Source organism: Microtus ochrogaster, linkage group LG1, assembly GCF_000317375.1.
Source record: "Microtus ochrogaster isolate Prairie Vole_2 linkage group LG1, MicOch1.0, whole genome shotgun sequence".
Classification (NCBI taxonomy): Eukaryota; Metazoa; Chordata; class Mammalia; order Rodentia; family Cricetidae; genus Microtus; species Microtus ochrogaster.
This window is the reverse complement of record NC_022027.1, coordinates 57,274,318-57,287,518: the sequence shown is the minus strand read 5'-3', so window position 1 is coordinate 57,287,518 and position 13,201 is coordinate 57,274,318. Positions and strand designations below refer to the sequence as shown.

The 13,201-nt window shown below is 44.8% G+C and overlaps 1 protein-coding gene across 1 annotated transcript in view; it reads left to right on the top strand.

The window, feature by feature from the left end:
- Positions 1–13,201, top strand: part of Dipk1a (divergent protein kinase domain 1A) — an 80,214-nt gene that overhangs the window by 58,533 nt on the left and 8,480 nt on the right. Inside the window, exon 2 of the mRNA XM_005359651.2 lies at positions 1,690–1,824. Coding sequence (XP_005359708.1) covers positions 1,690–1,824 — 135 coding nt within the window. The remainder of the gene's footprint in view (positions 1–1,689; positions 1,825–13,201) is intronic.

The following is a 13,201-nucleotide window of genomic DNA, read 5'->3' as shown; positions in this document are numbered from 1 at the left end:
AGTCATTTGTAGTCATTTGCTGTGTTTCAGTATTTTCCCATTTGTAAGTTTCTCCTTCTCTTGCTTTTTACCTCTTGTGGTTAAAGAAATGACTTCTTCGTATTGCTAAGTTTCCCACAGCCTCATTCTGTTGCTTGCTTCAGATTCTACCTCTGTCTCCACCGTTTCCTGTGACCGGTGGGTGCAGCTAGAGGCTTTGCTCAGATCCAGATCCTGGCCTCTCTTTGGCAGGGTAGAGAAGGCTGCAGCCAGGGACAGCATTGTTGGGCTCTCGCACAGTGACTTCAGATGGATTTTAGCTGATGCTCTTTAGTTTTTGCTCTGTGCACAACAGTGTGCTTACTTTGCAGGCAAGTATTTCTAATCTTGGTGGAATCTCATAATATTAGCCCGTGCCTGTCTTTCGCTGGTGATCAGACTTCTGTTGGGCCAAATAATGGCAAAAGGTTTTTAGACGGACCCCTTGGTTCCTTGTGCTGCGTGTGGTTTAGATTCTTTTCATGAGTTCACCTAGAGCTACATAAAATAAGCTCTTTTACATTCAGTAATAAAATCCAAAAACCTACCATCTAACTGAATTATTTGTACCCAGGCTTTTGTACTGAGGTTTTCACCGTGTGTGAAAACCCACAAGGACAGATTTCCGTCTGAACTCCTGTCTTCTGCAGGTGCACCTTGGCTCGCTCTTCTCTCCCTGCTCTCTTCATGCTCACGGTGCTGACAGTACCCTACTGTTCCCAAGTGTGAGAAACTGGCTCGGGGTGGTCACGGCAAAACTAGCTCTCATTGTGTGTGAGCGTCTTTAATTTATTCTGCTCAGTTCTCTCTGTAGACCTCAGTTCTACTGTTTATTAAATGAAACCACTGGAATTCTTGATCTGAACAGTAAACACCAGGCGATGTTGACCAACTGCCGCGTTTGGAGATTAGCGGCTTGCTCTGTGCCTGGCGCAGAAAGGCCCCAGCAGCTGCGAGTGCGTGGCTTCCTAGTTGGCGTACGAGGAGTGATTTATGATTTTCTTTTTGTTTCCCTTTTTTGTTTGTTTTCCTTTTTTGGGACAGAATCTTACAAAGTCTAGATTGGCAACTCAGTGTGTCGAAGATGACCTTGAACTTCTGACTCTCTGCTTCACCTCCCAAGTGCTGGGCTCACAAGCACACACCATCATACCTGGCTAAGCCATTCTTCTTGTTCTCATTCTTTGTTTTTCAAGACAGGGTTCCTCTGTGTGGCCCTGGCTGTCGTGGAACTCACTCTGTAGACCAGGCTGGCCTTCAACTCACAGAGATGCACCTGCCTCTGCCTTCTGAGTGCTGGGATTGAAGGTGTATGCCACCACTGGCTGGTTAAGACATCTTATTGTTACTATGTTCAGTCATTAAGACCTTTAAAATTCTCGTCTGCAACAGTGTTTGGTTAGTTTCTAATAAACAGCAACCGTAGCTCTGGTTTCCTGGTCTCAGTAGCGCTGTGCTATTTGAAAGGCTGTACATCCTAAAGAGTGTTTTGTTCCCTTTTCCTTGGTAAGACTGGGGAACTTACTTTTCTAAGACCGGTGTTGTTTGGGTTCCTTGAAAATGCACTTTGTTCTAGATGTGCATTGCGCTTCTCTAAGCAAGCAGAGCGCCCTGCTCCAGGACAGTGAGGCTCGCTGCTGAATGAGTGACCTTTGTGTCCTTCACTTGCAGGCTCGTCTCTCATACATGCGGGTGAAGTATCTTTTCTTTTCCTGGTTGGTGGTTTTTGTTGGAAGCTGGATCATGTACGTGCAGTACTCAGCCTATACGGAACTATGCAGAGGGAAGGACTGTAAGAAGATCATAGTAAGTATTTTAAAGTTTTTGGTTTTTTGAAAAACCTCCTGTAACCAACTATAGTTACTATGTAAGGACTGACTAATAAGTGTCTTCAACAGTAAAGGCAATTTAATATTGTACTTGTGCTGAACTTCCTAATGAATATATAATACAGGAAAGTCAGTGTATCAGTGTGGAAACAGTCTCACTGCAGAAAGGGATTTTGTTTTAGTTTTCAAATGTATTTGAAATTTGGGTTATTACGTATCAGATTTTTTTTAAATGTTTAGGATATAAGTGTGGTATTATAGACTTTCTAGAATACTTTTATTTATTTTTATTTGTTTTTAAGAAAGCATTTCTCTGTGTATCCTTGGCTGTCCTAGAACTTGCTCTGTAGACTAGGCTGGCCTTGGACTGAGAGATGTGTAGAGATATTTTGTTTGTGATCTAACAAGTAAAAGTTGGCTGAAGATCAGAGTGCAGAGCTAAATCACTAGTTAGCCATAGAGGCCGGGCAGTGGTGGCACACACCTTCAATCCCAGCACTCAGGAGACAAAGGTAGGTGGACCTCTGTGAGTTCAAGGCCACCCTGGGCTACACTAGATTTATCCAGTCTCAAAGAGAGCAGAGCCCAGAGGTGGTGGCTCACACTTTTAATCTCAGTACTTGGGAGTCACGGGTCTTTAAACCCAGCACTAGGGAGGTGGAGACAGGAGTGAAAGGTATGGCTGGGCAGAGAGAGGAATATAAGGCGGTGGAGACGGGAGCTCGGATGCAGTCTGAGAACTACTAGAGAGTCTCATAAAAACAGAACAGAACCCCAACAATAAATATATGGTTCTGAAATAAGTGTTTTGATATATATTGAAAGGTATTATAGAAAATAAGGAGTTAACTTAGTCAAGCCTCCATTACTCAAAAGATGAGTGCTCCACAACCAGCAGATACTGCTATTAATCTTGAACTGATAAAATCGACCGCCCCTTCAGTCTGAGCATTGGTAGAGGCCTCTCTGGTGCCTGGCTGCATGCTTTTCTGATCTTTCAGCTGTCATCCCTAATACCTGACTCCAGATTTTTATTTATTAAGACGAATTAGAATTTGTGCAACAGTGATGTGCATCCCCCTGCCTCCCGAGGGCTGGGATTAAAGATGTGTGCCACCACACCCATTTTTATTTTATCACTTCAAGGTTAATAGCAGTATTTGCTGGTTGTGGAGCACTCTTATTTTAAATACTTGAGGTTTGACTAAGTTAACTCCTTATTTTCTATAATACCTTTCAATATATATCAAAACACTTCAGAACCATATATTTATTTTTGCTTTGTTCTGTTTTTACGTGACTTAGGCTTAAACCAAGGACCTAAGGCATCCAAGCAGGTGCTTACCTCCAAACTGTACCCTTCTCATAAAACTGCAAAATATCTAGAGTGTTGTGTATGCATGCACGTGCATGTTTTTGTGTACATGAGAGAACATGCGTGTGTGTGTGCTCATGTGTGTGCGGCTTTGAATGTCAGAGGACAGCTTTCAGTTCTCTTCTTCCTCCGTGTTCCTGTTTCTGCCACCGCTCTCTGCTGTGCTGTCTGTGTGAGCTGATTCTCCTTGTCTTCTCCTCACTTACCTTAGGAGTGCTGAGGTAACAGATGTGTGAGCTGATTCTCCTTGTCTTCTCACTTACCTTAGGAGTGCTGAGGTAACAGATGTGTGAGCTGATTCTCCCCGTCTTCTCCTCCCTTACCTTAGGAGTGCTGAGGTAACATGTGTGAGCTGCTACATCTGGGATTGAACTCAGATCATCAGAGCTTTTTGGGTTTTTTTTTGTTTGTTTTGGTTTGGTTTGGTTTGGTTTTTCGAGACAGGGTTTCTCCGTGGTTTTGGAGCCTGTCCTGGAACTAGCTCTTGTAGTAGACCAAGCTGGTCTCGAACTCACAGAGATCCGCCTGCCTCTGCCTCCCAAGTGCTGGGATTAAAGGCATGCGCCACCACCGCCCGGCTCATCAGAGCTTTTTGGCAAGCACTTTTACCCACTGAGCCATCTTGCTGGCCCCTTCATACAATTATATTTTTAGGAGCCAGGCGGTGGTGGCGCACGCCTTTAATCCCAGCACTAGGGAGGCAGAGGCAGGCGGATCTCTGTGAGTTCAAGACCAGCCTGGTCTACAGAGCTAGTTCCAGGACAGGCTCCAAAACCACAGAGAAACCCTGTCTTGAAAAACCAAAAAAAAAAATTATATTTTTAGTAATGATGTCTTGTGACTGCTAAGCTTGAAGGAGACTGAGGCAGGAGGACCATAAGTTCAGTGTAAGACAGATACATGATGAGGATGAGAAACTATCTCAAAAGAAGAGAAGACAAAGGAGGAGGAGGAGGACTAATTCTTAGGATTCTTGTAGTTATAAGTCATTAGCGGCTCTGTGATTATTGGAAGTCACTTTACCCAGGCCAATCATCTCAGATACACATCTATACATGTATACAACAGGAACAGTGTATTGCTCTTACAGAGCCAATATTTGAGCAGAAATGAAAGTAAGTAATCATAGCGAAATAAGTATTGTCAGGCTGGGAGATGGCTCACTGGATAAAGTTCTTGAGTTTGGATCCATGACACCAACGTAAAAAGCTGAACACAGGGATGCATGCCTAAAACCTCAGTCAGAGAAGCAGAGACAGGAGGACTCAGATGCTCGATGACCAGCCAGTTTAGCCAGTTCATGAGATCAGTAAAGGAAGGAAATGATAGGAGAAGATGTCACTGATGGTCCCCACATGCAGGCATAGCCACACACACACAAACACACACACACACACACACACACACACACACAAACGTTGCATTCACACAGCAACACACACAAATACGTATAATCTCTGAGCCAAGTATTCTTTGTTCACCATATTTGGAAACAAAGTTATTAACAGAAATAAACAACTACCATTACTGAATATTTATCTCAGTATCTTTAATGTGGTGGTGCATGTTCTCACTTGGTTAGAAGGAAATGCACCCTGCCAACCCCATGCCAGGAGAGCCCATTCACGCCATCTGATGTTAGAGTGACTGCCCTCAGAGATGGAGCCAGAGGTCACACCTTATTAAACACAAGGCGTCTGTTGGCACGTACCCTGCCACTGTGAAATACCACTGAAGCGCCTCACTATTGTTTACCCTGACTTCCCTTTGATTGTAAGCCCTAGAGACAGAATGTGATGCCAGCTTAACTGGATAGTTGTTTTACAAATTCTTTGAAGCCTAAAGTACATGAGTTTCTCACAGCTTTATTTTAATGCTGTTATTTTGCATTTGGTGCCAGAGGGATAGAACTTGAAGTGGTCTGAGTCCACATGCGTGCACTTGTACATATGCACACAGGCAGAGGGAACTCAGGAGCTGGGATGACCTTGCAAATGTCCATCCAGCTCTTGAACCCTGTTACTGGCCAGTTCGTGGGCATAGAGTTCCACCCTCACAAAGAAGCGTGGCCTGTTCAAAGACCCGCTCTCACGGATAGCAGATCCTAGAACAAAGAGCTTACTACTATTACAGCTGTCCAGTTAACTGCTTGAGTCCTGAAGGAGTTTTGTGTGGCTCACTGTGGGATCAACTGCAGTATATTTAAATTTGCTGTTGGTAATTACATTAAATGTAAATGGACCAGATATTTTCATACAAAGTTTGTCGGATGTCTTCTAAAAATCAAAATCTAAAGTTCAGTATAAGAGCCCTGGCCTCTGATTGCAGCACTTAGAAGGGTCAGTGTAGACCACGTAACAAATTCAAGGGACCTCAGAACAGAAACAGAAAACAAATTTAGCTGGGCGGTGGTGGCACGCGCCTTTAATCCCAGCACTCGGGAGGCAGAGGCAGGCGGATCTCTGTGAGTTCAAGGCCAGTCTAGTCTACATCGTGGGTTCCAGGACAGCCAGGACTGTTTCACAGAGAAGCCCTATCTCGGGGGTGGGGTGGAGAATCTAACTGTATTATTTGAGAGACATATTTTAAATGTTTTAAAAGTTGAAAGTAAAGAAAAGGAAAACCATTAATACAGATACTATAATTCTAACAATATACATGTAGAAAAAAATCTGAACCAGCCCCTCACTGCCTTAAAATGCAATTTTAGATTTATAATGCATTTTAGATTTGTCCTCCAGTGTTTTAGTTGTGTAATATTTGCCTAAGGAGTTTTTCAAAATTTTCAGCAATGTGTACACCTTATTCAGTCCAGTCATTCTTGTTTAGAAATACAGAGTCCGAGTGGATTATCTCTCTTGTATGTTACTACATCTGCTGTTCTTTTACTTAAGTAGAATGAGCTGAACCAGAACGTATGTGGTTGCTGTTTTTAAATTCTAGGTGTAAAATTAAAAGTTGCATCATCTCAAAGCCATGCACAACAAAAACATGCTCAGGAAAAGACAGCAGCATTGTGTAAGCTTTGAACAGATTTCATCCCAAATCCTCAGCCTCATCTTTGTGGAGGAAGATCAGAACGAGACACATCTGATCCTAAAGACCCACAAATGCCACTGCTTACTAACACAAGTGTAACCTTTTTCCCTCTGGGTGTTGGCGGTATTGCTTTTAGAATTCCCTCTATTTTTTCTGTTTTAAAATATTTATTTTCAAAGTAATCGCTGTCATATAGCATTCATTTAGTGTGTTTGTTTGTTTGCATACATGTGTGGATATGTGCATATGTAATCACTGTCATATAGCATTCATTTAGCGTGTGTGTATGTGTGTTTGTGGGTGGGTGTTTGTGTATGTGTGTTTGTGTGTGTATGTGTGTGTGTTTGTGTATGTGTGTGTTTGTGTGTGTATGTGTGTGTGTTTGTGTATGTGTGTGCTTGTGTATGTGTATGTGTGTGTATGTATGTGGTGTGTATGTGTGTGAGCTTGAGGCCAGAGCTATAGAAATAAGAAAGGGAGAAAGAGAGAGAGATAATATAGGTAGATGGCTTTATAAATTCTATATTGATTATATGTAGATTTTATACATAATCCCACCTAGAGAAGGTCAACAAGTATTTATTGAATATTTGCTCTGATAGTTATTCTGGGTGCTAGGGATGCAGTTGTAAGATCTTAAAAGTCTACACAGTAAGAAACATAGTGAAAAGACAAAAGCACAGAATGAATTCGGATTGAGCTCCCATACACAGTGAGACAAGGTAACAATGTGTCGTAGGGAACGGCTATGGTACTCCACCCTCCCATGCTGGGAAGAGCCTCCTGGTGAAGAAGGCAACCTGATGGGAAGGAGCAGTTGTCCGTAATGTTGGACAGAAGGCTCATAAGGAGAAAGGGCAGTGAGACAGATGTCTGATGAGGAAGGCTGCACGTGGGCTTATGAGTCGGATCCAGGTTCAGTTCCCAGCACCCACAAGCTCTCTTCTGGCCTCCGTGTGCACCAGGCACCCACACAGTTCATACGTCTGCTTGCAGCCACTAACACATACACGTAAAACATTTAGGATCATCGTGTGTACGTGATGGTGAGGTGGGTGCATGTGTGCCGCGGTGTGCGTGTGGAGTGGGTTCTCTCCTCCCACCTTCATGTAGGTCACATGAGGTGGGGCTCGCAGTGAGAGCGCCTTTTCAGCCACGTCTGATGCTCAGCCCTGCAGTCTGATTACTTTCACCACCTACTTATATTAAAGTACTTTGCATTGATGGTACGGTTCACTGAGGATCAGGAACTTCTTGATTACCGTATCATGACAGTCTACTGGGGAGAACCCCAGGCCAGAGACAAGGCCCTGGGCTGTGACCCCGCCCCCTTCAGTGCATACAGGTGAAAAGAACATTTCTGCCCCGTGCCCCTCTTTAACCCAGCTCACCCACTACCCCTGAGTGGTATATCTCCTAGAGGAGGTCCTTGCTTTTGTTTGGTCTGAGGCAGGCAGCCTCAGACTTGTTATCTCTGTAACTATAGCATTCTGATATTTTCCTAAAAGGTTGCTGATGCTGCCCAAGCTGGAGCACCGCCTTCCACGGTCTCTAGGATAGGGATGAAGTTATCCACAGCATCATGTTCGCCTGGTGTGTTCTCTGTGTGGCTGCCTGTCTTTTCCACTGCCCACTTCTGTGTGAGGGGTTGTGTCTATTGTAGTGTGAGTTTTGGAGTAAAAGAGACTTAGGGCTCAGGTCCAGTCGCCCTTTTGAACTGTGTAAGAGGGAAGTTACTGAGCTTTCATAAAATGGCTGTATCAGGTGACTGTGAGGATAAAATGAATTTGTATATTAACAGCATGTCTCACATACACTATTATTATCATTATTATTAGTTATTTTGGCATAGGGTTTGACTATGTGGAATAGTTAAACTTAGAGAGGTCCTCTTCCTCTCTCTCCCAAGCACTGGGGTTAAAAACATATACTACTCCATTTGACCATATTACCATTATTACTTACTATTTTCTCTTCTGCCTGCCCTTGAGTATGAATGAGAAGATAGATATAACAAACATGGAAATATATGATAAAATGTTTTGTCAGAGTCCTGCCAGAGAAGCAAAACCAACTATAAAAGATCGTCAGATTAGGCAAGTCTCAAATCTGTAGGGAAGGGGCTGTAGCTGTGGCTCAGTTGGTTGAGCACTGGCCCAGCCTGTGTCAGTCCCCAGCCCCTCACGAACGTGTAGCACTCACCTGTGATGCCATCCCTTGGGAGGCAGAAGCAGGATGATCAGGACAGTAGGGAGCTTGAGCCCAGTCTGGGAAGGATGAGACTGTTTCAGAAACAAACACAACCCACAGGGTGGCCAGTGAGGAAGGGCAGGCTGGAGTGTGGGTGTGGGCTGAAGATGCTGTCCACAGGCAGAGCTTCCCCCTCATAGAACCTGCAGAATCGCTTTTCAATCCCTTCATTGAACTGAATCAGATCCCAAAGTCAAGTGACGATGGACTTTAACTCCATCAACAAACCCTCACAGCGGCATCTGGACTGTAGCCCAGCCAAGCTGACACAGGAAAGACAAAAACAGTGTAGCTAGTATGGTGGCACCCACCTGTAATTCCAGGACTGAATACTGGGGCAAGGTGATTTCAAATTTGAGCTAGCCTGAGGAATAGCGCTAACTCAGCAGAGAGAGTACTGTCCATGCGAGCCTAGGGTCCTGAGTTCAGTCCCTGGGACCCACGTAAAGATTGGAGGGGGGCCGGGCGATGGTGGCGCACGCCTTTAATCCCAGCACTCGGGAGGCAGAGGCAGGCGGATCTCTGTGAGTTCGAGACCAGCCTGGTCTACAGAGCTAGTTCCAGGACAGGCTCCAAAGCCACAGAGAAACCCTGTCTCGAAAAACCAAAAAAAAAAAAAAGATTGGAGGGGGGAATTGAATGCACAGTTGTGCTCATGCATCTGCCCCCTCCCAAATAATAAATGAAATATATTAGAAAGCACTTGGAGAGTGGCAGCAGAAGGATAGGAAGTCTATTTGCTTGCTCCTTGGTGAGTGTGAGTCCTGCCTAGGCTGCATGAGATCCTGTCTCAAGTACCAAACTTCAACAACAAAAGACCATCCCATCAGGTTAAGATGACTTAGTCTGTGCTACAAATAGTTGTACTATAAAAATCTATGGTGTGGGAGAATTGTCTGTATTCTGTCAATCATGTTTTAAATAAATGCTGATTGGCCAGGCAGGAAATATAGGTGGGAAAATCAGATAGAAAGTAGAAATGATGTAAGGAGAACAGGAGAATTCTGGGAAGGAGGAAGTTGATTCCTCCCACTCCTGCCCAGATCACCAAAGCAGCAGGATGTGATCTGCTCCACTGAAAAAAGGTACTGAGCCACATGGCTAACATAGATCAGAAAAAATGGGTTAATCAAGATGTGAGAGTTAGCCAGTGAGGGGCTAGAGCTAATGGGCCAATCAGCTTATAATTTATGGAGACCTATGTGTGATTTTCTTTGGGGCTAAACAGTTGTGGGGTACTGGGCAGGACAAAAACATCAACAAACAAGCAGGCCTGGCCCCTCCTTGTTACAAATCTAAAGAAAGAAGACTTTGCCGACAGAGAGACTGTTGTAAGTAGAGAAAAAGCTCATAGAGGAGGTAGTACCTCTTGGGCGGCAGAGGCTGTGGATCTCTGAGCTCAAGGCCAGCCCGGTCTATATAACGAGTTCCAGGCCAACCAGGGCTGCGTAGTGACACCTGTCTCAAAACAAAACCTCCTGGAGCCTTATAGAATAGAAGGATCTGGGCCACAGAAAGGGAGTGTTTCTTCCCCAGACTGGGAGTCAGGCTTACCCAGCATTTCCTCCCTAAGAACACTGCTGATGTGCACAGGCCATGGAGTAACGAGAGCCATGTAGAAGCCACCATACCTTGGACTTGGCTAGAACCTGGTTACCTGTAAAAGATTTTTCCTCCTTTTTTGGGGGGTGGGGGTGAAGTGGGTTGAGGAGGGACAGGATCTCTCTGTAGCCCAGACTGGCTTAGAAATCGCTATGTATCCCAGGCTGGCCTTGGCCCTGCTGCCTCAGCCTCTGAAGTGCTGGGATTCTAGCTGAGCCACTATGCGCTTGATAACAGGCTCTGAAAGCTAGAAAAGGCATCTGGAGTTAAGTAGGGTCCCTAGGAAAACCAAAGTCAGCCTGCAGAGTTTGTAAGGTAAGAAGCCACTTCTGAAAATGAGAGCAACCACTCTCCCTGGTCGGAAGGAGTCTCTCCTTTTCCTGTTATGCTCCCTCCCCACTAACACATAATTATAATCCCCTAACTGCTGGATCATTTCAGCCAATCCTGTTTGGTGCTCAGCCATAGAGAAATCTTGTATAATTAGGCTCTGTAGGCAGGATTTTCTAGTCAAGCCCTGGTTCGTTAGCTGGAGCGGGAGAAGTACTTCTGTGTGTTTCTCGGGGCCACAAGGTTCCATCCTCTGACTGGCTCCTCTGATGGGGGTTCACGACCCTGTCTGTAGTTGTTGGGGTGCACCCCTGGCCAGTGCCCTGTGTGAGTATTAGAGGAACACACCTTTTAAACAGAGGCTCTAAGTGGTCCCAGGGACTCCAAATCTAATCCGTCTCTCTTGAGATTCAGTTCCCATGGATAATGATCTGTTACTTAAAGCAATAATCATGAGATAGACTGAGGCCATTGGAGCCATGTTCTTGATTAGACAGTGATGCTTAACAGAGTTTTATTTAGCTTGGCCTGGCTTGGGCATCTTTAAAGTGTGAGAGGAAGTCAGTAGAGGAAGAGATGGAAAAGCGTAAGACAAAGCGCTGAAATGGTGAAGACTGGCAAACGTGAGAGAGGGACAGAGAAAATGTTGTTTTCAGGCATTGCGACAAGCGCGCCTCTGCTCTGTGTGTGTGCGCGTCTATATTTGTACATGTGTGCCTGTGTGACTGTCTCTCTGCAGTGTGTATATATCTGTGTGTCTGTATCTGTATCTCTCTGTGTATGTGTGTGGGTATCTGTGTGTCTGTATCTGTATCTCTGTGTGTGTATGTGTGTGGGTATCTGTGTGTCTGTATCTGTATCTCTCTGTGTGTATGTGTGTGGGTATCTGTGTGTCTGTATCTGTATCTCTCTGTGTGTATGTGTGTGGGTATCTGTGTGTCTGTATTTGTGGACCTGTATCTATATTTACGCCTGTATCTGTCTATATATGTGTGTGTCTCGTGATGTCTGTCTCTGGACGTATGTGTCTCTGTGTGCCTGTTTTTAGTCTTGTTAAGGAAAAGCAGCAATCTGAAAGTGGCATTTGAAATACATTTTTAGATCATGGATTTTTGAAAATATTTAAAAGCCAAGTACTATATACATTGCTTGTTGTTACTGCCCCCTTGTGGTCCAGTCTGTAGTTTGGGGCAGGATTCTGTCAGGGCAAGTGGGTTTTGTAAAAAGAAAGGTAAATAGTGCCCTCTTCTGATACTGTGAGGTATGTGCAAGCAAAGGCAAAAGGTGCTGTTTATTAGAGTAGTAGTAAGTCTTTTAATTTTTACTTAATAATTACTGGTTATTTTGATGCACAGATGAACACTTTTGTAGACATTACTTGGAATGGTTGTAGTTTTATGAAGCCAGCTGCCTTTTTCACACATGTGTGTGGTACGGTTGCCTTTGATCTGTGATAGGAAAACCACAAGCTGAAGAGCCTGTTGTGTGACTGCCTCTGTGATGCAGGACTGGGTTGAGGCCTTTGCTCACAGCCAATCTGATTCTTACAGCTGTATTCTGGACTGGTTGCTGCTTAGTGGTTTACCAATAAGAGACTTTGTAAGAAGAAAACAAAAAGGAACTTAGGCCTGGAGGGATGGCTCAGCCGTTAAAGGCTAGGCTCACAACCAAAAATATAAGGAACTTAGATATTATGGGAAAGTAACACATTTTTCATACTAATTTTTTAAAAAAGGGAATACAATCCTATTGCCCTCAGTGAACAGCTGGTACTGCAGGTGCATACCCATCCCTTTGACTCCCAGTCAGAACCACTGTGTTCTTTACATTGTTTGTGGGGCACAAGGGAGGGGCCTCTTCAGAGATGCCCGTGGTGGCCTGTGCCTGTAAGTCACCTTATGTTCCAGTACACACGATAGCCAGACTGCAGATGGTGTTAGACCTGGGGAAGGATACAGGCCCAGGAGCAGGCGGCAGTTACTCATTCGGAAATGGAAGTGTTCAGAAGGGGCTGTTGATCTTGGGATTGGAGAACTGAAGGTCGGGACAGCTGAAGAAGGCAGCTGTCAGTGCTGCCCCAGAGGTTCTTTATGATAGAGAATACTACAGCTAGGTGAGAGCCCGGCATGTTCCCTCAGCTCCCGGTTGGCAGGTACTTCTGCCTCTTTTTGATGATATGTCAGGCATTGCACACAGTCCTGAAAAGACAACACGGGAGTTGTGGCTCCATCTTAGCTGGCTTATGGGGAGGGAGGGAAGGAGGGAGGGAGAAAGGGAGGGAGGGAGGGGACCAGAGACCTTCTGTGGAGACTCTAGGAGTGGCGTCTGCTGAGTCAACCTTAAACCTGCTCTGCTAGTCCAGTCGAGCTTGTCAGTCGGGCGCTTTACCAGCTGGTTAAAAGCACCGCCCTGGAGGCTGACTGGGCCCAGGTTCTCTGTCTGCAAACAGAGCTCCGTGGCGGTGTTCAGAGGACCTCTAGATCTAGACCCTTTTTCTTTGGAGCAAAAGATTTTGGTTACTGATTCAGTTGTTGTTGGGTATGCAGTGTTGGAAATGAACCCTCATATATGCTGGACAAATACTTCACTATATTGGTTCAGAACTGTGTGTGTGTCTTGCTTTTTTCATTAACTTCTTAGGGAAGTTTCTTTGTCTTTTTTGTTGTTGTTTTGTTTTTCAAGACAGGGTTTCTTTGTGTAACAGCCCTGGCTGTCCTGGAACTCTATTTGTAGACCAGGCTGGCCTCAAACTCACAGA